Raw genomic sequence first — 27,779 nt, forward strand, 5'->3', positions numbered from 1 at the left:
GATTTTTTTCACTGTAGTATTGACAGTTTAGAGTAAATGAACTGAATACTTCCTACACCTTTGTTTATTTCACAGAAAAAGCTCCATGTTTGAGTTGAGCTTTAAGATTTGATCAGTTCTGACTCCAATTCTGATTCTGGTTCTTATTAAATCCTGACTCTGATTCTTTTTTTATTATTTGAGTAAGAAAATTCGAGTCAGAATCCAACAACAAATTGATGAAAGCAGGGTTTGGAGCCAGACCGTTTTGCTTTGTGGATGTGGAATTTACCAAGAATGACCAGAAGCTGAATTATATGGGTAATATTGCTGTCCACCCATAGAACACAAAATATAACATTACATCAGCTACATTAATCTATACATTAGTACCCATTTTTCTATTCATAAAGTTTAGCATATATGTCCAAAATAAATTTGAATTATCACATTGAAAAAATAAATGATATATTTTCACTCTGAATTACAAAAAAATCAGTTATAGTCTATATTTAGCTTAAATTTTTCCAACACTTCTCTAACAGGGTAAATTCAATGTGAAATCTTGAAGGATACTTCTTTCACTTTATTATTAAAACAATAATTATTTAGAATACAACAAGCCTTTTTCCACTGTAAATTGCCCATTATTGAAGACCAGAAGAAGTTTGCTGCAGAGAGTGTAACACTGCAAATCATGTTTGAGGAAGTGTGACAGATGTTGCTGGCAGAGGAGCATTGGTGACGCAGCGTGAGTGTTACAGTATTATGGTCATTTTTTCACTGTCAGAGGGCTTGGTGTAGTCTCCCTGTGGACTGTAGGCACGGATGTATCTGTTTGACTTCATCTGTTGACACAGAACACACGTTTACTGAAAAATAACTGTACAATAAGGAGGTCTTCGTTTTTGTGTTTGACAGCGAGCGAACACACACACGCGAACACAAACATTACACTTGCTAAACATCACCATGTTAGTTTGATGATGTCAGCATTTAAAGCATGACAGTCACTATACAGTCTCACTGCATGGCTGTAGACGCTTGTTCAAGTATTGTTCGATGTCTGTATCGTTTGTGTTGATGTGACCTTTTTTATTAATATTTCTTTGTTTGTTGATTATATTGTTTTAAAAAACAAGGAGGAAAACTGCTAATACATGAAATGGTTACCGTTTGTATGTGAGGAGGAAGCCCTGGTTGGATGTTGCCAAAGGCGGGGCGGCTAATGGGGTTTATCTGTGTTGCACACACACACACACACACGATTTCTACTGAAGAAGGGAGGGGAGGAGAAAACATGTAGGAAGTAAAGTTGAAAGTATTAGGTCTGTTCACAGACTACATTTTAAAGTCGACGGAGCAGAAGGAGGAAAACAGCAAGTCTGAGGCAGGGTGAGTGTTAATATTAGGACTGCAAATAATGAGCACTGTCATCTTTGATCAATCTGCTGATTATTTTTCTGATTAATTGTTCATTTGATGTAATCACAGTCTTCAAACGTTTCCTCTTTTCTTTTCCTGTTTGCTGCGTCCTCACAGCGATGTAACGTGGCTCGCTGGTTCGGTCAAAATAGAGAGAAGTCACAGTTAAGAACAAGACAGATGTTTATCTGAAGTCTGTTTGTTGGATTTAACCAGAGTTTATTTTTAAAGTGTATCTTTATTTTTGTGATGGCTAGAAAACACGCATGGTTGTAGTTAAAGTAATATAAACTAATAGCTGCTAGCTTGAGAGGATTGATTGTATTTATTTATTGGGACAGTGCACAGTTTTTAACATAAATGATGCACTGCACCAGAGTTAGCTCAAAGCTAATTTACATCCACAGTCCCCCACAATCAAAACATACAACAGCATAACAACAGACAGTACAAAGCAAAAAAACACACAGAACACACCATACAAAATACAAAGCTACACACAACAGCACATCACATACACCCACAATGTCAATTAGAAATTAATAATGTAAACTTGTCAAGGTATGACTGGGCTTATTATACTGTGTATGTGTGTGTGTCTCCAGTGTTACTGGTTTACCTCCCAGACTTGTCAGAAGAGGAGGACGGAGTAGAGTATCTAATAGCCAGCAGTCTGTTTATGAAGAGTGACCGGTCTAAAGATGATCCTCCAAACTTCAATAATGAACCCGGACCCTCAGACACAAAGTAAGTGACTGTTTCTACTGTAAACTGACCTGAAGATGATGACAGTGTTTTAATGTCATTTAAAAACACCACTGACTGACAACCCACACTCCACTACAGCCATTTCCACCAGTTATTAGTGAATGCCAAGATCTTCTGCAGCAACCTTAGCCATCTAAATATTAAGTGGCACCTGATGTATTTAGCAAAGCTGTGCAGCTCATAAAATGTCTGTAAATGATACAGTCAAACTACATGCATGAATCAGACTCTACAAACTGTGAGTTTACATGAGATAAATGTTCAGGATATGTGTTATATTCACAATGTTTACACTTTTAGAAGCTCAGATCTGTTCACTACATACAAATACAAAAAGAACCACAGATGCCATATTCATAGTGTGTACGTTGGTCGTTTTGTTATTTGGTATTCAAACACTTGTTTGTGAATATGGCGTAAAAGTACAATATCACCTGGAATGATGAAGGCTTTAAGCTGGGTTCAGCATTACCAGTTAAAAACAAATAGCCCAGTTCTGACACAAACACTTAAACCTTGTTTCTTATTTGCAGAACAGAAAAAGCTCCAAAAAGTGTTGAGTTCTGAAAATTCTTCATACAGTCATCAAAATCACAGACTTAACCTGCTGACTTTATTGATCTTCTCTGGTGTCACAAAGAGCTCAAAGAGAAATAACTTACTATCAGCATCATAAGTTAGGACTAGAATGTGATTTATCATAACTAGAGACAGACAGAAAGGATGAAACATGATGAAAAAGTGTGATATTATAGGAGGACAATCACTGTGTTTCACTTGTTTCACTCATTTTTTGGGGGGGAACTGCTGGCTTACAGATCATGTATAAGATCACTTCCTTGATGGTTTTGCATCCAGCAGATTGATTTAACAGTAGTTTAATTTTTAATTAATGACTAAATCACATGTGTACCTTACTATTAAAATCCTGTGGTTTGTTCCTTTTGCTTTCACAGAACAAAAAAAGACACAAGAGTGCACTTTGAGAAAAGACCATCATTTTCAGGCACTCTCGGTTGACAGCTTTCACACCAGCATTAACAAGCCAATAAAAACACGTAAAGACACCAGAGTTCATTGAACCATAACAAACAGGTGAGTTGGGAAAGCAGAAGACTGACTGGACTTTGTGGTGAGATTACTTTGTCGACTAATGTTTAAAATTGAACTTTTATTCTCAATATTTAGGCCAGAAAAATGTACATTTTAACAGGTAAATTTGGATGGAAAGCTGCAGAACAGCTACTGAGTAGACTTACGGTGAGACATTTTGACAGAAGATCCTCTTGAGTTTCTCAGACACTTAAACGACTGTGGCCAAACTGGGCTTTTTGTCAAATCAGTCAGATACAGTAGAAACACAATGAGTTTCTATTGGCAGACAGACAGAACTGTTCTCTTATCAGTGTTCTCTGATTTTACCAGAGAGCCAAGATGATGAAGAGTGACCTCCTCAACATCCTGGATGATTTAAGAGACAATGAATTTGACAACTTCAAGTGGCACCTGAAGGATGAAAAGGTGGGTGACATCCCACCCATCAAAGATAACCCGCTGTCGAAGGCAGAGAGGCGGGACACGGTGGATCTGATGGTGCAGAAATATGAATTTGCTGGAGCTGTGGAAGTGCTCAAAAGCATTTTAAAGAAGATCAGCAGGAATGATCTGGTGAGGAAGTTGCCAAACATCGGCTCAGGAGCAGAAGGTCAGTCACAGGAGAGACAAACATGACATTACATCCAGACAGCAGGTCTGTGAGGAGGAACACCCTGTATCTTTATGTATTTTTACTTTATATTTTTTTAAGATAATTGTAGATACAGTCCAGACAGTAAGTATTTGGACAGTAACACATACTCTTTTTTTTGTTCTTCAGGCTCTGTGCTTCAGTACATTTAATTTAAAATAAAATAATTGATACTACATTAAAGTTGCAGCTTTAATTTGAGTAGGTTTACGTCAACATTGAAAGAACTGTGTGGAGGATATAGACCTTTTAACACATAGTGCCCAAATTACAGGAGTTCAAAAGTAATAGGACAGATACACATGAAGTCAGACAAAACAATCATATAACAACACAGATAAAACTACGCCCAAACCATTGCCTACAGTAAATCTGTTAATAGCTCCTCCACTGACCAACAGACACTGGTGGCTCTGAGACATATAGTACTTCCTGGAGGCTGGTTTCACACTGCGGGTAATTTGGGGGGTCGTCATTGGATTATTTAACGATTGTGGGTGCAACTGTGGAAAACACAACAACTCTTGCCAGGTGGGCAGTGACATAATTCTGATAGGTAACTGTTATTGGTTACTGTAACGGGGATTGGGTATTGGAGAAACTTGATTTCCCCAAGTAGATTTTTCATGGAGAACATCAATTTCTATGCCATGTATGCACATTACATATACTTGACAAAAGACTGTAGATAGGGAAAGTGGAGCAGCTGAATGAAAGGAGAGATCATTGCACAGAACAATTCATCCTTGTATTTAAAGTCCAAGTAAAACTGAAACTAACACAATGTATCCTCTATAAGTCTAAATAAGTTGGTTTCCACCCCTTAACATTTTACTGTTTGTTGAATTCAGAGACATTCATGTTGTGAGGAAAAGCTCTGACTCAGACACACAGAGCAAAACACAATGAAAAATCAGGACCAATAAACATCTTCTATCACTAATGCTGATAAAATAAGAAAGGCATGCTTTAAGAATAAGATCAGTTAGAGGAGAAATCTGATCACTGATTTGTTGCTTGTATAACACAGTACAGTAATCAGTTCTGTGCATGTTAATACGTTCCCTGATTACCCACGTAACCTGGTTTTTCTCAGTAACCTGGTTACAGAAGCAAATGTAAACACATTGATGGATGTTCAAATCAATATGTTTCTTTTCTTTCAGCAGAAAGTGGTTTGCAGGAGGTTTTAGCTCTATATAAGCTCAGTCTGAGGATGAGATTACAAAATGTGACTGAAGGAACTGATGAAGGAGGAAATGAAACCCTCCTCAACAGTATCTACACTGAGCTCTACATCACAGAGGGACAGTGTAAAGAGGTTAATACCCAGCATGAGGTGTGGCAGCTTGAGAAAGCTTCCAAGATGGTGACCCTCTGTGATACTCCAATCAATTGCCACGACATCTTTAAAACCTTACCTGACCAACAGAAACGCATAATTAGAGTCGTTCTGACGAATGGTGTCGCTGGCATTGGAAAAACCTTCTCAGTGCAAAAGTTCACTCTGGACTGGGCAGAGGGCTCGGAAAACCAAGATCTCACTCTGGTGATTCTGCTTTCGTTCAGGGAGCTGAACTTTATCAAAGATGAGCAGTACAGTCTTCTCATGCTGATCCATGATTTCTATCCAACATTACAGAAGGTCACAGCTGAGAAGTTTGCTCACTGTAAAGTTTTGTTCATCTTTGACGGCCTTGATGAAAGCAGACTTTCATTAGATTTCAATAACAGGAAGGTTGTGTCTGATGTCACACAGAAGTCATCAGTCAATGTGCTGTTGACAAACCTCTTCAAGGGGAATCTGCTTCCTTTGGCTCTTGTCTGGATAACTTCTCGACCTGCAGCAGCCAATCAGATCCCTCTGACATTTGTTCAAAGGGTAACAGAAGTACGAGGCTTCACTGATGCCCAGAAGGAGGAGTATTTCAGGAGGCGATTCAGTGATAAAGAGATGTCCTGCAGAATCATCTCACATATCAAGAAATCCAGGATTCTCTACATCATGTGTCACATCCCAGTCTTCTGCTGGATTACTGCTACAGTTCTGGAGCACATGTTGGCTACAGACCAGAAAGGGGAGCTGCCCAAGACCCTGACTGACATGTACTCACACTTCCTGCTGGTTCAGACAAAGAGGAAGAAGCACAAGTATGAAGAGGGACATGAGTCAAGTCCACAAGTTCAGACACAGAGTAAGAAGTATGAAGAGGGACATGAGACAAGTCCACAAGAGCTGACAGAGGCTGACAGGGAATTTCTTCTGAAGCTGGGGAGGCTGGCGTTTGAACATCTGGAGAAAGGAAACATCATGTTCTACCAAAAAGACCTGGAGCAGTGTGGTCTTGATGTCACAGAGGCCTCTGTGTTCTCAGGATTTTGTACAAAGATCCTCAAAAGAGAATATGGGATCTACCAGAAAACAGTCTACTGCTTTGTTCATCTGAGCGTTCAGGAGTTTCTCGCTGCAGTCTACATGTACCACTGTTACACCAACAGCAACACAGAGGTACTGGAGCACTTCCTGGGGACAAAATACAGTGACTTATCACTCAATGACTTCCTGATGGGAGCCATGGAGAAATCTCTCAAAAGTAAAAATGGCCACCTGGACCTGTTTGTTCGCTTCCTCCATGGCCTCTCTCTACAGTCCAACCAGAGTCTCTTAGGAGGCCTGCTGGGTCGGACAGAGAACAGTCCTGCAATCATCCAGAGAGCCATCAACAACCTGAAGAAGATCTATACTCATAATATCTCTCCTGACAGAAGTATCAATATCTTCCACTGTCTGATGGAGATGAACGACCACTCAGTACATAAGGAGATCCAAGAGTTCCTGAAGTCAGAGAACAGATCAGAGAAGATACTCTCTGATATCCACTGCTCAGCTCTGGCCTACATGCTGCAGATGTCAGAGGAGGTTCTGGATGAATTGGACCTGAAGAAGTACAAGACATCAGAGGAGGGACGACGGAGACTGATCCCAGCTGTGAGGAACTGCAGAAAGGCTCAGTAAGTCCAGATGTGATAAGCATTATCAATCAGTCTAGATTAGTAGTTTAGTTCTTCAAATATAAATAATATAAAATCCTTTTTATTGTTAAAATAGTGCTCTACTTGTCTATAGCCAAAATAATGTCAGTTATATTTAGTCACAGATGTTCTTGAGCTGTTTCAAATATTGTGAGTGCAAATAATGTTGATTTTTCAGTTGGTTGTGTTTATAGCTGTCAAGTTAATGAACAGTTATTCTATTTATTTCTAGTAATTATTGGATTTCACAATTTTTTTCTTCTGTTTGTCCTCTTTTGGGTGACAGAGGCGCCATTCAAACCTGGTAAAACAAAGGACTTTAGACGTTGTGGTTGAGGTGTTATTACCGCAGCATTGTATCACAACATATATCAGTATTTTACAGTTATCAGTGAATGCAGTAAAATTATTATTGCATAAATATGGTTCTGTAAATAATATATATTCACACACACTGTTTTTACCACTATAATTAAGAGTTTAAAATAAGATCTGTATCATTTTCCAAAGGTGATTTCTGAAGTCAGAGAGATTGCTCCATTGTCATTTTTTGATTTTTCTGAATGGTTTCTGAACAACTTCATAGTGAGCACAGGGTACAGCAAATTAGCAAACTGATTCCATTAAGTTACACAACAATATTTAAAGTTTGCTAAAATTAACCAACATTAGCCTCCATAAACTACTGGTCATACGAGACAAAACCCCTGAATGTGTTAACCAATCAATGGTGCCCTTTATTTCTCATGAATTCAACTTTTTATTTTAAAGAGGGACATTGTGTTACGTAAAAAGATTAGTTGAAACACTCATGTAAGAACAAATGTTAATCAAAATATGGAACATCAAACTGTTTCGTCATCAATTGCATAAAGTAAATATAAAGTGTCCTCTTTCATGATAACATATGTTGTAATATATGTGTCATTACAGACTTTCTGACTGTAGATTCTCAGAGATTCACTGTGATGTTGTGGCCTCAGCTCTGAAGTCCAACCCCTCGCATCTGAGAGAGCTGCAGCTGAGTGGAAATGAGCTGCAGGGTTCAGGAGTAAAGCTGCTGTCTGCGGGACTGGAGAGTCCAAACTGTAGACTGGAAGCTCTGGGGTCAGTTCACTGGCTGTCTGTCACTATTGTTCATCTTAATGTTCAGTAGCACTCTGACCAGTTGCCACAGGAGTGCCTGGCAAATTAGAAGTGTAATGAGAACAAAAGCATGATTTTTTTTTCTTTTATTTGAATACAAATGCAAATAATTTTGCTGCCTCAATACTCTCAAATACAGATACAAATACAAATACTGGCCTCTCTGCACATCCATAACAAGGACACTGAGAAATCATTGCAGGTGTATAAAGCATTTTTTATGAATCAGTGTTGACATGAATAGGTGTTTGAATGTTGTAGTGACATTAAGGTGATGTCTGTAGAAGGCTGTGATTATGATGGTCCACGATAACACGCTGACAAAGTCACTCCACTCATTTTACGGAAAAGCTCATTGATGAGGACATAGTAATGTTGAACTCCACATATAAAACCTGAACACATCTGATTGGATTATAAATGGAATTTTAACTGAACAACAACAAACAAGAAACCTGGTTTCTGTAATCAGGGTCGGGGATTAGAGAAACCTGGTTTCCACAGGTAGATTTCTCCTGGAGAACTCTGATTTCTCTGTCATGTATTGCCTTTTACATGTGAGCATGTGCAGGATAAAAGACTGCAGACAGAGCAGCTAGACTAAAGCAGAGATCATTACATAGTGATGTGTCCTAGTATTTAAAATATGCCCATCTAAAGTCCAACTAAAACTGAAACTAACACAAAGCACCCAGTAGAAGTCTTAATATGTTGGTTCCCAGCACTGAACATTTAAATATTTGTTAAATTCAGACACTTTCATGTAGTGAGGAAAGGCTCTGCTCTGTCTGTCATCTTCTCACTGTGCTATCAGTCTGCTTCAACACAAACACTCACACCAAAAACATCAAACAAAAAGTCAGAAATCAGCATCTTCTTTCAATAATACAGTTCAAATCAGTGCGCCTTGCTTCCAGAATGAGGTCAGATTTAGGGGAGAAATCTAAGTACTGACTGGCTACATGTACACAAGGATTTACAGTAACCAGGTTACTACATAGAATGTAAAGACACTGATTGATGAGGACATAGTAATGTTGAACTACACATTCATAACCTGAAAACATCTGATTGAATCATAAATGGATTTTTATCTGCATCATTTATTCTTTATTCAGATTGAGTTCCTGCAGTTTGTCAGAGATCAGCTGTGCTTCTCTGGCCTCAGCTCTGAAGTCCAACCTCTCCCATATGAGAGAACTGGATCTCAGTGACAACAAGCTTCAGGTTTCAGGAGTGAAGCTGCTGTGTGATTTTCTGGAGAGTCCACACTGTAGACTGGAGACTCTAAGGTCAGTTCACTGTTACTATTGTTGATCTTAATGTTTAACAACTGAGCCTAACTGCACGGTACAGAGTTTAGTATGTTGTTATGAAAGATGACTGATTCTTCGAGAAACTAGAAAATGTCCACTGTTGCTAAAGTAAATCAATATTTATAATTTTTAGTCACATCTGTATACAGAAGATCCTCTCAACTAATATCTGTTTTAAATTGATAGTTTACTTGCTGTAGGAGAACTATTTCTTTAATATATTCTTTAATGAGTTTCATTAATAATGTCTGATCATTGATATTGATCCTTCAGGACACACACACACAGAGGGACACAGAGAGGTCAATGCAGGTGTTTAAAGTATTTTTGATGAATCAGTGTTGACATGAATAGGTGTATGAATGTTTTGGTGACATTTGGATGATGTCAGTAGAAGGCTGACATAGTGTTTTACAATAACACAATGACAAAGTTACTCTTCTCATTTTAGAGAAAAGATCATTGATTAGGGCATAGTAATGTTGAACTACACATAAAACCTGAACACAACTGATTGGATTATAAATGTATTTTAATCCTCATCCTACCAACATATTTAACATACAGGGACTACTGACTGTGGTCTCTGTGGACCCCAAGAATCAACTACTGTAAGAAACAACCATCATAGCAGAATGTTAACTTATTTCTTCTCAAAACATTATTAGTTATGTAATTAATGTCACCTGAAAAAAACAGATTATTATTATTATTGGAAAGTTACAGTTAATTTGCATGTTGTGTAAAAAAATGCAGGTCGTGGAAAGAGCACATATGGAAATCTGTGTCTGCTAGATCTGTGTCTTTCTCCTTCAAAATGACTGACAGAGTGCTTCTGGGGTCCTCCAGAACCCCAATGCATTGGTACTTTTAAAAAGTACTAATTAAAACAGAAACAAAAAACAATGATAAAATTAATTGACAAAGTCATGAAAGATGAGAATGTCAGAATAAAGCACCTGTGAAATATGACAAAAAAGTATACCTCTACAGTCTGTGGGTACCCCAGTCAGTACGATTAGGGTTAAGCTACATCATTTATTCTTTATTCAGATTGAGGGGCTGCAGTTTGTCAGAGATCAGTTCTGCTTCTCTGGCCTCAGCTCTGAAGTCCAACCCCTCCCATCTGAGAGAACTGGATCTGAACTTCAACAAGCTGCAGGATTCAGGAGTGAAGCTGCTGTGTGATTTTCTAGAGAGTCCACACTGTAGACTGGAGACTCTAAGGTCAGTTCACTGAGTCACTGTATTACTATTGCTGATCTTAATGTTTAACAACTGAACCTAATCTGTGTACATACACAACTTACATTCATTAAGTTATTTTTCTGTTTTCCACATTTGATTTTTTTATTGTACAAAGTTTAGTCTGTAGTTATAAAAGATGACTGATTCTTAAAGAACCTGTAGAAAATGTCCACTGTTATTTGGTAATTTGTTGTTAAAGTAAATTAATGTCAATCATTTTTTGAAAAGAGTCAAATCTGTATACAGAAGATCCTCTCAAGTAATATCTGTTTTAAATAGATCATATTTACTCGCTGAAGCAGAAATATTTGTTTATTATATTCTTTTGTGTGTTTTAATGAATAATGTCTGATCATTGATATTGATCCCTCAGAACACACTTACACACAGAGGGGCACAGAGAGATCATTGCAGGTGTTTAAAGTATTTTTAGGAATCAGTGTTGTCATGAATAGTTGAATGTTGTGGTGACATTTGGATGATGTCTGTAGAATGCTGACATGATGATGATCCACAATAATACAATGAAAAAGTTACTCAACCCATCTTAGGAAAAAAGCTCATTGATGAGGACATAGTATTGTTGAACTACACTTTAAAAACCTGAAAACATCTTTGATTTGATGAATTGAATTATAAATGGATTTTTATCTACATCAATCATTCTTTTTCCAGATTGAGGGGCTGCAGTTTGTCAGAGATCAGCTGTGCTTCCCTGGCCTCAGCTCTGAAGTCCAACCCCTCCCATCTGAAAGAGCTGGATCTGAGCTGCAACGAACCGCAAGATTCAGGAGTTAAGCTGCTGTGTGATTTTCTGGAGATTCCACAATGTAGACTAGAGACTCTGAGGTCAGTTCACTGAGTCACTGTATTACTATTGTTGATCCTAATGTTTAACAACTGAACCTAATCTGTGTACATACACAACTTACATTCATGAAGTTATTTTTCTGTTTTCTATATTTATTTTTTACTGTACAAAGTTTGGTCTTTAGTTATATAAGATGACTAATTCTTAAAGAAACTAGAAAATGTCCGTTATTAGTTGTTTAATTAAATTCATGTTTATCAATTTTGGTAAAGAGTCACATATACATACAGAAGATCCTCTCAAATAATATCTGTTTTAAATTGACCAGGTTAACTTTCTGAAGATTTTTTTCTTTATCATATTTTAAATGTGTTTTAATGAATAAAGACTGATCATTTACATTGATCTTTCATAACACAAACACACACACATACACACACACACACACACACACACACACACACACACACACACACACACACACACACAGAGGGACACCAAGAGATCAATGCAGGTGTTGAGTATGAATACAATATTTTTTATGAATCAGTGTTGACATGAATAGGTGTCTGAATGTTGTGTTTACCTTTGGATGATGTCTGTAGAAGGTGGAACATTATGATGACCCACAATTACACAATAACAAAGTCACTCTACATGAGGACATAGTAATGTTGAACTACACATTTAAAACCTGAACACATCTGTTTGGATAATAAATGGATTTTTACCTACATCATTTATTCTTTATTTAGACTTAGTTGCTGCAGTTTGTCAGAGATCAGCCGTGCTTCTCTGGTCACAGCTCTGAAGTCCAACTCCTCCCATGTGAGAGAGCTGGATGTGAGTGGAAACAAGCTGCAGGATTCAGGAGTGAAGCTGCTGTGTGGTTTTCTGGAGAGTCCACACTGTAGACTGCAGACTCTGAGGTCAGACACTTTTTTTCACTTCTGTGCTGAGATTAATATGATGTGAAAGTTGTGGTGACACTAAACTGCAAATATAAAATTGTTATGCTGATCCACACTGAATATCTTAATGGTAGATTCTTTTTTTCTTCTTCAGTGGTTTAGTCCATTGACCACATTTCAGAGCAATCTTGAGCTGCACATTTAAAACCTTCATATAACAAGAAAAATCTACACATTTTGTTCTTTAAACATTTAAACCAAAAAACTGCAGTGTTTATACTGACTGAATATTAACATAAGATGCTGTGATTTTTATGGTGACACCATTCCATTAAATGTAAATATACAAATGTATTGAACATCCCTTTCCTCCTATTTTCCCAAAATCCATCCTGACATATTTGGTATCTTTGTAAATGTTGGGATTTTTAAGTAGAATATTAAATACATTTCTGTGGAGTTTTTTTGTGTGTTGGCTGCACAATATGATTTTGCATAGATGGGATCACTTGTGGAGCTGCAGAGTTTAAGAGCTGAAGTCACAACGTCTTTATTGAAGTAGCAGCATGTTGTCATTAATATTAATGAGAGCTCCTTTTCACTGTTTGTTTTTGACTGTTTTAACCTGTATCCTGTTGGGTTCAGGTGTTTGGAATTTCAATTTTCTAAACTTCTGCATTCTGAATCTTCTTCACCTCTGAGCAGATTATGAAACACTGAATGATTTGAAGCATGATCTTTGTCTTCTAAAGTGAAATATTTATTCTTTATCCAGACTGAATCTCTGCAGTTTGTCAGAGATCAGTTGTGCTTCTCTGGCCTCAGCTCTGAAGTCCAACCCCTCCCATCTGAGAGAACTGGAACTAAGTGACAACAAGCTACATGATTCAGGAGTGAAGCTGCTGTGTGATTTTCTAGCGAGTCCACACTGTAGACTGGAGACGCTGAGGTCAGTTCACTGACTGTCTGTTACTATTGTTTATCGAGTGAACCTAATTATACTGTAAAAAGTTTAGTCTGTAGTTATAATAGATGACTGAGTCTTAAAGAGACTGTAGAAAATCTCCACTGTTAGTTGTTAAAGTAAATTAATGTTTATCATTTTTGGTAAAGAGTCACATCTGTAGGTGAAAGATCCTCTCAACTAATATCTGTTTTAGATGGGTCAAGTTTACTTGCTGAAAGATAAATATTTCCTTATTATATTTGTTAACATGCTTTAATGAGTAATGTCTGATCATTGATATTGATCCTTCAGAACACACACACACAGTGATGAGGACATAGTAATGTTGAACTACACATTTAGGACCTGAAAACATCTGATTGGATTATAAATGGATTTTTCTCTTCATTATTTATTCTTTATTCAGATTGAGGTTCTGCACATTGTCAGAGATCAGCTGTGTTTCTCTGGCCTCAGCTCTGAAGTCCAACCCCTCCCATCTCAGAGAGCTGGAGATGTGGATCAACACACTGCAGGATTCAGGAGTGAAACAACTGTATGATCTTAAGGAGAGTCCACACTGTAGACTGGAGACTCTGAGGTCAGTAGAGAGTTTGAGTCAGTCTGTGCTGGGCTCAGCAGTATTGTATTAGAAACAGTATCAAAGCAAAGATCCAGTATTACCTGGTGAACCTCCAACCTTCTCAGTGGTTGCTTTCCTCATTGAAGCTGTGAGAGGAGAATGGTGACAGGTTTCAGTATTGGACAGAAAGACAGACAGAGAGAATAGTCAGCCAATCAGTTCAGTCAGAGGCTTGTTCTGATCGTGTGTTTGGGTTGATGTGAAAATGACTCTTCTTGTTGCGTTCATGTCTGCAGAAAATAAAGCTGGATTATAGCTGACAACCTTACAAGATGTATAGAGACAGTGGTCCTCATCATCAAACTGTTGCACCATCAAAACTGATCTGAAAATGTTTGTTCTCTCATTTCATCACTAAATAATTTATCAGTTCATCCTTGTTAGAGCTCTAAAATCAGCCTGACTAAAGCCTGCAAATCACTGGCTCTTATTTCACAAAACCATCATTGCGTGTAGTAACTATGTGGTTCATATACAGATGAGAACCTCTACTGAAGTCCAGGAATCACAGCAGGTGTTAAGCTGAGAGCTGTGACCGATTGTCATGTGATGATTAAACAGCAGGAAAGATCTTCAAATTCCACAGAAACTCTGTAGCTTTGAAACTTTTATAACAGTTCACATGTATCAATAGTAACAGTGGAAAATATCCACTGTTTGTTGTAAAAGTAAATTAATGTTCATAATATTTGGTAAAGAGTCACATCTGTATACAGAAGATCCTCTCAACTAATATCTGTTTTACGTCAAGTTAATTTCATGAATATTAATATAGAAAATAAAGTTAAATATTATTTGGATTATGTTAGTTTTAATATGTTTTATTGAATAATGTCTGATCATTGATATTGATCCTTCAGAACACTCTCCTGGAGAACTCTGATTTCTGTCATGTATTAGCTTTTTACATGTTAGCATCTAAAGTCCAACTCTAACTGAAACTTACACAAAGCAGCCTGTAGAAGTCTAAATAAGTTGGTTTCCAGCTCTGAACATTTAAGTATTTGTTAAATTCAGACATTTCCATGTTGTGAGGAAAAGCTCTGCTCAGTCTGTCCTCTTCTCACTGTATTAATATCAAGAGGTCAGAAAACAGCGTCTTCTCCCTTATTACAGTTCAAATCAGATTTAGGGGAGAAATCTGATTACTGATTTGCTGCATGTACACAAAGATTTACAGTAACCAGGTTACTACATAGAAAGTAAATACACTGATTGATGAGGACTTAATAATGTTGAACTACACATTTATAACCTGGACACATCTGATTTCATTATGAATTGATTTTTATATACATCATTTATTCTTTATTCAGATTGAGTCTCTGCATTTTGTCAGAGATCAGCTGTGCTTCTCTGGCCACAGTTCTGAAGTCTAACCCCTCCCTTTTGAAAAAGCTGCATGTGAGTGACAACAGTGAGCTGCATGATTCAAGAGTGAAGCTGCTGTGTGATTTTCTGGAGAGTCCACAATGTAGACTGGAGACCCTGAGGTCAGTTCACTGACTGTCTGTTACTATTGTTGATCTTAATGTTTAACAACTGAACCTAATTTGTGTACATACATAATTTACATCCATTAAGTTGTTGCTAGTTATGAAAGATGACTGATTCCTATGGAAACTGTAGAAAATGTCCACTTTTATAATTTACTTTAACAACAAATTAACAAATGTCTTTCATTTTTGGTAGAGTCACATCTGCATACAGAAGATCCTCTCAACTAATATATGTTTTAAATTGATCAAGTTTACTTGCTTAACGATCATTTTTTAAATTATGTTTTTTATTGTTTAATGCGTAATGTCTGATCATTGATATTGTTACTTCACAACACACACAGAAGGAAGGTGTTTTAAAGTATTTTTTTATGAATCAGTGGTGACATCAATAGCTGCCTGAATGTTGTGGTGACATTTGGATGATGTCTGTAGAAGGCTGACGTTATGATGATCCACAATAACACAATGACAAAATTATTCTACTCATTTTAGGGAAAGGCTCATTGATGAGGACATTGTAGTGTTGAACTACACATCGAAAACCTGAATACATCTGATTGGATTATGAATGTTTTTTTATCTACATCATTCATTCTTTCTTCAGATTCAGTGGCTGCAGTTTGTCAGAGATCAGCTGGGCTTCTTTGGCCTCAGCTCTGAAGTCCAATCCCTCCCATCTGAGAGAGCTGGATCTGAATGAAAACAAGCTTCAGAATTCAGGAGTGAAGCTGCTGTGTGATTTTCTGGAGAGTCCACACTGTAGATTGGAGACTCTGAGGTCAGTTCACTGACTGCAACTATTGTTGATCTTAGTGTTTAAAACTGAACTGTACTGTACAAAGTTTAGTCTGTGGTTATAAAAGATGACTGATTCTTAAAGGAACTGTAGAAAATATCCACTGTTAGTAAATTAATGTTCATAATTTTTGGTAAAGCATCACATCTGTATACAGAAGATCCTCTCAACTAATATCTGTTTTAAATTGATCAAATTTACTTGCTGAAGAAGAAATATGTCTTTATTATATTATTTAATGTGTTTAATGAATAAAGTCTGATCATTGATAAAGATCCATCGGAACACACACACACACACACACACACACACACACACACAGATCAATGCAGGTGTTTAAAGTGTTTTTTATGAATCAGTGTTGTCATGAATAGGTGTCTGGATGTTGTGGTGACATTTGGATGATGTCTGTAGGAGGCCAACATTATGATGAGCCACAATAACTGAATGACAAAGTTACTCTTCTCATTTTAGAGAAAAGTTCAGCGATGAGGACATACTAATGTTGAATTACACATTTAAAACCTGAACATGTGATTGGAATATAAATGTATTTTAATCTACATCATTTATTCAGATTGAGTTTCCATTGTATAAAGCTTAGTCTGTAGTTATAGAAGATGATTGATATTTAAAGAAAATTGTATTGATGCTGATTGATGACCACATGATTATATTGAACTACACATTTAAAACCAGAACATATCTAATTAGATTATAAATGGATTTTTATCCACATCATTTATTCTTTATTCAGATTGGAAGACTGCAGTTTGTCAGAGATCAGCTGTTCTTCTCTGGCCTCAGCTCTGAAGTCCAACCCCTCCCATCTGAGAGAGCTGGAGTTGACTGACAACAAGCTTCAGGATTCAGGAGTGAAGCTGCTGTGTGATTTTCTGGAGAGTCCGCAATGTAGACTGCAGACTCTGGGGTTAGTTCACTGACTGTGTATTACTAGTGTTGATCTTAATGTTTCACAACTGAACCTAACTGTGCTGTACAAAGTTTAGTATGTATGTATAAAAGATGACTTATAATTTGTGTATACACATAACTTACATTCATTAAGTTATTTTTCTGTTTTAACTTTTTTTTTACTGTACAAAGTTTAGTCTGTGTTATAAAATATGACTGATTCTTAAAGAAACTATAGAAAATGTTCACTGTTAGCTGTTAGAGTAAATTAATGTTTATCATTTTTGGTAAAGAGTCACATCTGTATACAGAAGATCCTCCCAAATAGTATCTGTTTTAAATTGATCAAGTTTACTTGCTGAAGGAGAAATATTTCCTTATTATATTCTTTAATGTGTTTAATGAATAATGTTTGATCATTGATAATGATCCATCAGAACACACAAACACACACCCATACACATACAGACACACAGAGATCAATGCAGGTGTTTAAAGTGTTTTTTATGAATCAGTGTTGTCATGAATAGGTGTCTGAATGTTGTGGTGACATTTGGACGATGTCTGTAGAAGGCAGACATCATGACGATCCACAATAACACAACGACAAAGTTACTCTTCTCATTTTAGAGAAACATTCATTGATGAGGACATAGTAATGTTGAACTACACATCTAAAACCTTAACATGTGATTGGAATATAAATGTATTTTAATCTACATAATTTTTTCTTTATTCAGACTGAGTCACTGCAGTTTGTCGGAGATCAGCTGTGCTTCTCTGGCCTCAGCTCTGAAGTCCAATCCCTCCCATTTGAGAGAGCTGTGGTTGAGTGACAACATTCTGCAGGATTCAGGAGTGAAGCTGCTGTGTGGTTTTCTGGAGAGTCCACACTGTAGACTGCAGACTCTGGGGTTAGTTAACTGACTGTGTATTACTATTGTTGATCTTAATGTTTTACAACTGATCCTAACTGTACTGCACAAAATTTAGTCTGTACTTATAAACGATTACTTATAATTTGTGAACATACATAACTTACATCCATGAAGTTATTTTTTCTGTTTTCCATATTTTAATTTTTACTTTACAACATTTAGTCTGTAGTTATAAAAGATAACTGATTCTTAAAGAAAATGTAGAAAATGTTCACTGTTAGTTGTTAGGGCAAATTAATATTTGTCAATTTTTGGTAAAGAGTCACATCTGTATATAGAAGATCCATCCATCAAATAATATCTGTTTCAAATCAATCAAGTTTACTTGCTGAAGGAGAAATATTTATTTATTATATTCTTTAATGTGTTTAATGAATAAAATATGATTGATAAAATTGATAATGATCCATTAGCACACACACTCACACACACATACACACACACACACACACACACACACACACACACACATAGAGGGACACAAAGAGATCAATGCAGGTGTTTAAAGTGACAAAGTTACTCTTCTCATTTTAGAGAAAAATTCATTGATGAGGACATAGTAATGTTGAACTACATATTTAAAACCTTAAAACATGATTGGACTATAAATGTATTTAATCTATATAATTTATTCTTTATTCAGATTGAGTTCCTGCTGTTTGTCAGAGATCAGCTGTGCTTCTCTGGCCTCAGTTCTGAAGTCCAACCCCTCCCATCTGAGAAAGCTGTGGCTGGGTTTCAACGAGCTGCAGGATTCAGGAGTGAAGCTGCTGTGTGATTTTCTAGCGAGTCCACACTGTAGACTGGAGACACTGGGGTCAGTTCACTGACTGTGTGTTACTATTGTTGATCTTAATGTTTAACAATTAAACCTAATTTATGCACATACATAATTTACATCCATGAAGTTATTTTTTCCATATTTAAATTTTTTATTGTACAAAGTTTACTCTGCAGTTATAAAAGATGACTGATTCTTAAGGAAGCTGTAGAAAATGTCCACTGTTAGTTGTTAACGTAAATTAATATTGATACTTTTTGGTAAAGAGTCACATCTGTATACAGAAAATCCTCTCAACTAATGAGAGGAGATATGAGAAATATCTGTTTTAAATTGATCAAGTTTACATGGTGAAGGAGAAATATTTATTATTATATCTTAATGTGTTTTCATGAATAATGACTGATAATGGATATTGATCCTTCAGAACACACACATGCACACACTTGGAGGGACAAAGAGAGATCAATGCAGGTGTTTAAAGTATACTTCATAAATCAGTGCTGACATCAATATGTGTCTGAATATTGTGGTGACATTTGGATGATGTTTGTAGAGGGCTGATGTATTGATGAGGCTTACACACCCAGTAATCTAGTCAGTATAACTTTACTTGGCAGTTGCATCATTATACCACATCCGGTTATGAGGCTCTGGCCTGTTAGATTAGAAAGTATACAACGGTAAATATCAATACAGGTGACATTATGATGATCCACAATAACACAATAAAAAAGTTACTCAACCAATCTTAGGAAAAAAGCTCATTGATGAGGACATAGTGTTGTTGAACTACACTTTAAAAACCTGAACACATCTGATTTGATTATGAATGGATTTTTATCTACATCATTTATTCCTTATTCAGATTGTGTCTCTGCAGTTTGTCAGAGATCAGCTGTGCTACTCTGGCCTCAGCTCTGATGTCCAAGCCCTGCCATCTGAGAGAACTGGATCTGAGTGAAAACAATGACCTAGATGATTCAGGAATGAAACTGCTGTGTCATTTTCTGGAGAGTCCACACTGTAGAGTGGAGATTCTGAGGTCAGTTCACTGACTCTAACTATGTTGATCTTAATGTTTAACAACTGAACCTAATTAACCGACATTTATAACTTACATCCATGAAGTTAATTTCCTTTTTTACATTTAATTTTTTTGTACGAAGCTTAGTCTGTAGTTGTATTGTATTGTATTGATGCTTATTGATGAGCACATAATAATGGTGATCTACACATTTAGAACCTGAACATATCTAATTGGATTACAAATGGATTTTTATCTACATCGTTTATTCTTTATTCAGATTGAATGACTGCAGTTTGTCAGAGATCAGCTGTGCTTCTCTGGCCGCAGCTCTGAAGTCCAACTCCTCCCATTTGAGAGAACTGTGGCTAAGTATCAACGAACTTCAGGATTCAGGAGTGAGGCTGCTGTGTGATTTTCTGGGGAGCCCACACTGTAGACTGGAGATTCTGAGGTCAGACTCCATTTTTTTACTTCTGTGCTGAGATTAATGTGATGTGAAAGTTGTGATAACACTAAACTGCAGACATAAAGCCAATATCATGCTGATCCACATTGACCATCTTAATGGTAAAGTGTATTTTCTTCTTCAGTGCTTTAGTCCATTGACTGTGTCAGAACAATGATGAGCTGCACATTTAAAACTTTCGTATAACAAGAAAAATCCCACACTGGATAACTCACTCTAAACCTCTGCAACTCCTGATTTTCACATTCAAATTCACCTTCACTTTAAATTTCTTTCGTTAAATTTAAACCAAAAAACTCAATCAGACAGCCAATATAATATCCAGTATTTACTTGTTCCAACACTTCTGTGAAGCTATGCAGTGTTTATACTGGCTGAAATATTTAATGCAAGATGCTGTGATTTCTTTATGGTGACACCATTCCATTAAATGTAAATATTGTAGATATACTGAACATACTGTTTCTCCTATTTTCCCCAAATCCATCTTGACATATTTAGTATCTTTGTAAACGTTTAGATGTTGAGTAGAATCTGAAATAAATTTCTCCTGGCTTTTTAATTGTGTTTGGCTGCACAACATGAATGTGTATAGATGGAGTCACTGATGTAGCTGCAGAGTTTAAGAGGTGAAGTCACTATGTCTTTATTGATGTGGGAGCATGTTGTTATTAATATTATGTCATGATTCCTTCTTACACCCTGTTTGTGATTCCCTTGCCCTCTCTGTCTCTGTCTAGTCTTTGCCATTTCTCCAGCTGTCCACTAGACTCCCCCAGACTTTTCTTACTGTTTACCATACCCACCTGCTCACCTCTTGCCACTCAGTAATTGTCTGCACCTGCTGCCCATTCTCTCATCAGCTCCTTAGTACAAATACTGGTCTCTATCATCCATTCCCTGCCAGTTCATCTTAGTTTCTTCCATGGACTCTGAAGTTTTCACCAACCTGATCCTGCTCCTGATTCTGCCTGTTCCTGTTCCTGTTCCTGTTCCTGTTCCTGACTGATCCTGTGGTTTAGACCCTCGGCCTGCCTGCCAGCTGATTCAGACGGATTCCCTGTTAGGACCTTCCTGTCTGCTCTGGCTCCCCTCTGTGTCTCCTGTTCCCTGCAGTCCCATCTGCTCTGGCTCCCCTCCGTGTCTCCTGTTCCCTGCAGTCCCATCTGCTCCGGCTCCTGTCCCTGTCTCCTGTTCACTGCAGTCCTGTCTGCTCTGTCTCCAGCCCCTGTCTCCTGTCCCTCATCTTGTCAGTCCTGCTTCCCTGCCTTGGACCCCAGCTCCTACCCAGCTTTCACAGCTTTCACTCCATACCTGCTCCCCTTGCCCCACTCTGCCTCAGCTCCTGGTTCCCAGCTTCCAGCCCAAGCCCCAGTCCCAGGTTCCCAGCTACCAGTACTAGTTTCCTCTGGCCTGCTTTAATAAATACCTTGCCCTTCTGTGCCCGTCTCCTTGCCTCTGTGTATCTGCACTTGGGTTCACCTGCTCTGCCCCCACATATATTAATATTAATGAAAACTCTTTTTCACTGTTTGTATTTTAACTGTTGACAGATTTTTAACCTGCATCCTGTTTGATTCAGGTGTTTGAAATTCCCATTTTCTAAACTTCTACATTCTAAACCTTCTTTAGTTCTGAACAGATTATGAAACACAGTTCAAGCAGGAACTTTGTCTTCTAAAATGACATTATTTATTCTTTATGATTACAGATTGAGTTGGTGCAGTTTGTCAGAGATCGGCTGTGCTTCTCTGGCTTCAGCTCTGAAGTCCAACCCTTCCCATCTGAAAGAGCTGGATCTGAGAGGAAACATGTTGCAAGATTCAGATGTGAAGTTGCTGTGTGATCTTAAGGAGAGTCCAAACTGTAGCTTGGAGATTCTGAGGTCAGTAGAGAGTTGGAGTCAGTCCAAGCTGGTTCCAGCAGTATTGTATTAAACACAGTTAGTATCAAAGCAAAGATCCAGTCTTTCCTGGTGAACCTCCATTGGCTGCTTTCCCCAGTGAAGCTGTGAGAGGAGAATAATCTGAATTGATCAGAATCAGAATCAGCTTCAATTGCCAAGTAGGTAATCAGATTACATAAAATTTTAGTTGTTGTTGTTATGGTGCATAGTGGTCAAAAATATACAAAAGATATACACAAAATTAAGGGGTCCTAAATAATTTAAAAAGAAGAAATTACAATAGAAGAAAAATGTAAGATATGAATATAAAATAAATAAATAAAACAGGAAATATATTTTGATGAGAGGAGCAGCTATAGATTAAAATTGGAAGTTATTATTTTTATTAAACCTTTATTTAACCAGGTGAGTCCCGTTAAGATTACAAGATCTCTTTTTTGAGGGAGCCCTGGCCAAGATAGCAGCAATACAGTGTTTCAAAGGACATACAAGAAAACATTAAAAACACATAAAACAAAACATACCGTAGCAACTCACAGAATCATATGCCTAAAAAGACAGACAGGAGGTGACGCATCTAGCTAAGGAAGCAATTACAAATTCAAATTGAATTTGCGTCCAAACCCTTCCCTAAATTTTTAAATGCCCTCATCGAGATCAGCTCATCTAGATGCAAATCTGTCTGCAAGCGGTTCCAGGCTGCAGGGGCAGAGAACATGAAAGCCTGTTTGCTAAATTCAGTGTGAACCTTAGGGACGGACAGTAGGAGGGTGTCATATGAGTGTAAACAATTACTAGTTTTGAGTGAGATATACTCACAAAGGTAAGAGGGGACCGGACCAAGGATGGACTTATAAATAAATATGTACCAGTGAGTGAGTCTGCGCAAGGCCAATGATGGCCACTGAACTGTGGCATGTAAGGTGCAATGATGAATGAGAGCTTTGCAGCCTGTGACAAACCTCAGAGTGCCATCGTACACAGTATACAGCTAATGCAAGTATTGGGCAGAGGCATGCATGTACAACAGAACACCATAGTCAAGCACCATAGTTGATATTAAACAGAAGAGAATGCAATGAATGTACAGGGTATTGACCAGGAGTAAACAGTGTATGCAGTGTGCATAATTTATAATAAGTAATACAGTTGCGTTCATGTAATGGCCATGTAGGTGCAGTGATGATTTGTTCATGACTATCAGCAGTTTATTTCCTCTGTGTACTTCAGTAAAATCTGCAGAGTAAACAGACTTTTGACATGTTAATATGAGAGCTGAAAAGGAGCTGGCTATGCTTCACAGCTGTTCCACTTCTGGTCTGAACAGGATCTGAAGTCCTTGATGGTCTTTATACTGGATGTGCTGCATCACTGACTGACAGCTGATGAAGTGAGTCTCACTAAACACTGATTTATTACCTCTGTTGTTTCTTCTTCTCTCATCAGCTGGACGGGGTGGTCTTAGTGTGAGTGAGTGTGTTGAGAGAGGATCAGCTGTATCCTGATGATCCATCTGGACTGGAGTCTCAATCTGGATTTTGTCATCTTCACTTAAAGTGGCTGTTTCCTTCTCTTCTGCGGAACCATATGGCATTAAGTAGTAACCGCAGGTGTGTTTTTGGACCTCACTTCCAGAGATCAAACAGTGTGTCTGTTAGGGATGTACAGAGAGCCCAGTATTTGTATTTGTATCTGTATTTGTTGAGCCAGCAAAATTATTTGTGCTTGAATAAAAGTGGAAATAGGCATAGCAATCCTGTTTTTGTTTTTATTACACTTCAAATTGTAGGATATTAAAGTGTTAAAAATAGGTGTTCTTCAATAAACTATTACGCAAAGTAGGGTTACCAAACCAGGTCTCAAACTCCAATCTTTCAGACCACGGACAACTTGTGCTGACTACTCAACAAAAGCTTAACTCTGCCACACAGACCTGCAGCTATTTATACATTCATGACACAGAGATAGATGGAGTGGAGCAGAGGAGAGAGATGGAGACAGCGATGTAACCTCACTATGGCTCCACCCCTAATTGCTGTGTGACATCATGCTAGCACAAGCAAACAGTGAATCAGTTGTGTGAACAGTGAGTCTGTTGTGTTAGGTCCACCTTCCATCTCTTGCGGCTCAACCACTGGGTGATGGAAAATGCATCACTAACTGTGCCACTTGAGATTTGAATGTATGGAAAGTTGTCTTTGACACCTGGTTCGTAATAATCATAATACTGTAAATGCAAGAGCTGTCATTAGTGGGCCATAGGCTCAATCAGCATTGTGTTACCTAATTTGGCAATAGATAGTGACTTAATAGACATTTGTTTAAATGAAAATCTACAAGATTATAACTTTAAGTACAGCCTGCAGACACCCACATTAGAGGACATAATGATGTCTTATGTTGGTGAATGCTCTGTTTTGGTGCTGCTGGATCTTGGTGCAGTTTTTGATAATGTAGACCACAGCATCCTGACTGAAAGGCTCAGGGAGTGGGTCAGTGTCTCTGGGAGTGCCTTGGACTGGTGATATTCAGCTATATGTCTCTTTTAAGCCTGGTACCATCTTATCATTTTTACATTGGCTTCCCATCAATTTTAGGATTTATTTTTAAGGTTCTTGTTGTTACATATAGAGCCCTGCATGGTCAGGCACCTGTGTACATCTGTGACCTGCTCCATCCTGATATCACCAGTAGGTCACTTAGGTCTTCTAACTGGGCTTACTGGTTGTCCCTCGCTCTTGACTAAAAACAAAAGGTGATCATGCCTTTGAAGTTGTGGCTCTGACATTGTGGAACGCTCTTCCACTAGATGTATGATCTGCGGTCTCTGTTGATGCCTTTAAAAATCAGCTGAAGACTCATTTATTCAAACTGGCCTTTGTCTCTCCTTGTGTGGTCTAGTGTTTGTAATTTTGTGTTTTTAATGTCTTTCTGTTGCTTATATTCTATTTTTTTTCTTTCTTTACTGCTTTTTATAGTCTTATTTTTTAATAATTTTACTCTTGTGAAGCACTTAGTGACTTTGTTCTGTAAAAGGTGCTATACTAAATAAACTTTACTTAGTCACACATGTCTTTTGTCTTGTTTCCATATAATGCAGAGAGAATATAACCTGTATCACAGGTTTCCTTTGATAGTTTCTTATATTGTTTTATGTGTCCAATAGTATTTTGTATGATATATGTGGAGAGGAGTGTTGGTATGTATCTGCTGTGTCTGGAGGCTTTGGATTGAATTTAGACATCCTCTCTTCATTTCTTACACAGGGATACTGAAGTTCAGCTGCAGTTGTCAACCAAAAAAGCTCTTTACAGTTATGGTTAACCTGAGAAATGACTAAATGAAAAACTATTGAGAGTTGGTTTCTGTTTAAACATTGGACAGTAAATCTGGAAAACATCTGTATAAAACTACATTTAGGGTTATTTCAAGTTGAACTCAGGGAAGTTGCACAAGTGTGACAGTATGGACGTTTTGCCCTTAGTAATACATACTCAAGAAGTTTACAAGCAGGAAAACCATTAAAAAAAACACTTTTGCCATCCATGTTATCAAAAATATAAATTTTTCACCTGCATTAATTCAAACCTTTTCTTGAGATGCCCCCCCCCCCCCCCAGCCAGATTTGTACTCTTATATGTGGACAAAGCTTTGTTTTTACATTTGCCCTTAAACTGATTATATATAATATTCAGTTAATGATCAGCTACACCATGATTTTCATACATTTTTATTACATGTTTCATAATAATTGTATTACTATTTTGATATGAGTTTATAATAATTGAATATCAATGACTTTATATCCTGTCCTGCCACTAATAAAACTACTCTACTTGCTAAAAGTGTATTTTAAACTGAGTTTTATCTCAAAAGCCTGCTTAACCTGGAATTTAGATATTTATTTATTTTCAGATTTTTACTCTTATTTGTGGACAGAGTACTGATTTTGCATTTGCCCTTTCGGGTCTCAGTTCATTTTAAAAAATTGATTGATATAATAATTCTGCTCTATACAAAACATATTTTTTAAAGTTGTCTCTTATATTTTTATTCATCAAACGGATGAAATGAGAAGAGTCAACCCTGATGTGGTGGTATGTGATTTTCACAAGTATGCTAATGTTTTTTAAAATATTGAAATTATTTATTTCTTTTTCTTGTCTGAATGTTCCTTGTTTTGTAGCGTTTCACAGAAATTCAGAAAACAATATTTGTATATTTGTAACCAATTCCACATACAGTTTTTAAGCTTATAAGCTAATGATCAGCTACACCATGATGTCCATATATAACATGTTTTATAATAGTTTCATCGGTATTTTTTTGAGTTAATAATAATAAAATATTGATAACTTAATATGCTACGGTGCCATCATTACCCGCGTAAATAAAGCGAGTGACGTCATCAAAATGCGCCAAACAAAGCTCCATGTGCAGGAGGAGGAAAAATACACCCAAAATGAACCGAAGAAAGTTTTAGTCTGTTTTTAACTTGTGATGATTTTTTTTTTTTTAACCAAGTTGTTGAAGTTGAATATAAAGCCGTCTAGTTGTATTTCGAGCTGAAGTACCGAAGCGGCTGTGAAAGAAATAAAGAAAAAGAAGAAATCCCGGTGTTTAAAGTTTAAAGACCAGAGGAGGTTTAAAGGTCAGTCCGGTTTAATTTACAACTTTTGTCTTTGTTTTAAGAATGCATAAATTGCTATTTATATTTTAGAAACGTTTTACTACAGTAGATGTTACATTACTTAAGTTAGATACTGGGACATCACTACAAGCTAACAACCGTTGACTTTAGACAATAAACGTCTAACGTTACAAAGCAACATCTAGTATCGTAAAGCGTTCATCTTAATAAACACTATATGAGTTTCTGTAGTTGTATCGGTCAGCCAACTTAATTATGTCATTTATTCGTTGATTTAACCTTTGTTTACACTTCGAAGAACACAAAGAGGAATAATATTTTACCAGCGTGTCGGGCAGTGGTGGAAGAAGTATTCAGATTCTTTACTTAAGTAAAAGTATCAATACAACAATGTAAAATTACTCCATTACAAGTAAAAGTCATGCGTGAAAAATCCCACTTAAGTAAAAGTACATAAGTATTATGAGCTTGATGTAGTTAAAGTATTGCAGTAAAAGTACATAAGTATTATGAGCTTGATGTAGTTAAAGTATTACAGTAAAAGTAGTGGTTTGGTCCCTCTGACTGATATATTATTATATATGACATCATTAGATTATTAATAGTGAAGCATCAGTGTTAGAGCAGCATGTTACTGTTGTAGCTGCTGGAGGTGGAGCTAGTTTCAACTACTTTATATACAGTTAGATAGCTTAGTCCAGTGGTTCCCAACCAAGGGGTCGGGCCCCTCCAAAGGGTCAGCAGATAAATCTGAGGGGTGGTGAGATGATTAATGGGAGAGCAAAGAAGAAAAAACAAAGTTCTCATACACAAATCTGTTT

At 37.1% G+C, this 27,779-nt stretch overlaps 2 protein-coding genes across 2 annotated transcripts in view; both read left to right on the forward strand.

Annotated features, from left to right (window-relative positions):
• Positions 1-1,176: 1,176 nt before the first annotated feature.
• LOC122974279 (NACHT, LRR and PYD domains-containing protein 14-like) lies at positions 1,177-24,048 on the forward strand. Its single transcript, XM_044342303.1, has 18 exons — positions 1,177-1,374; positions 2,010-2,151; positions 3,129-3,267; positions 3,361-3,432; positions 3,598-3,877; positions 5,086-6,931; positions 7,886-8,059; positions 9,217-9,390; positions 10,468-10,641; positions 11,338-11,511; positions 13,160-13,333; positions 13,758-13,931; positions 17,029-17,202; positions 18,768-18,941; positions 19,774-19,950; positions 20,213-20,386; positions 22,113-22,286; positions 23,754-24,048. Exons 4-18 carry the CDS (start codon positions 3,370-3,372, stop codon positions 23,770-23,772), a joined length of 4,125 nt encoding a protein of 1,374 aa, XP_044198238.1. The 5' UTR covers positions 1,177-1,374; positions 2,010-2,151; positions 3,129-3,267; positions 3,361-3,369; the 3' UTR covers positions 23,773-24,048.
• A 2,684-nt stretch (positions 24,049-26,732) lies between these two features.
• The window catches only part of LOC122974095 (F-box/WD repeat-containing protein 7-like), a 39,584-nt gene continuing 38,537 nt past the window's right edge, over positions 26,733-27,779 (forward strand). Inside the window, exon 1 of the mRNA XM_044341975.1 lies at positions 26,733-26,958. The gene's annotated coding sequence lies outside the window, so the exon portion shown is untranslated. The remainder of the gene's footprint in view (positions 26,959-27,779) is intronic.

The sequence above is a fragment of the Thunnus albacares genome, chromosome 22, assembly GCF_914725855.1.
Source record: "Thunnus albacares chromosome 22, fThuAlb1.1, whole genome shotgun sequence".
NCBI classification, from domain to species: domain Eukaryota; kingdom Metazoa; phylum Chordata; class Actinopteri; order Scombriformes; family Scombridae; genus Thunnus; species Thunnus albacares.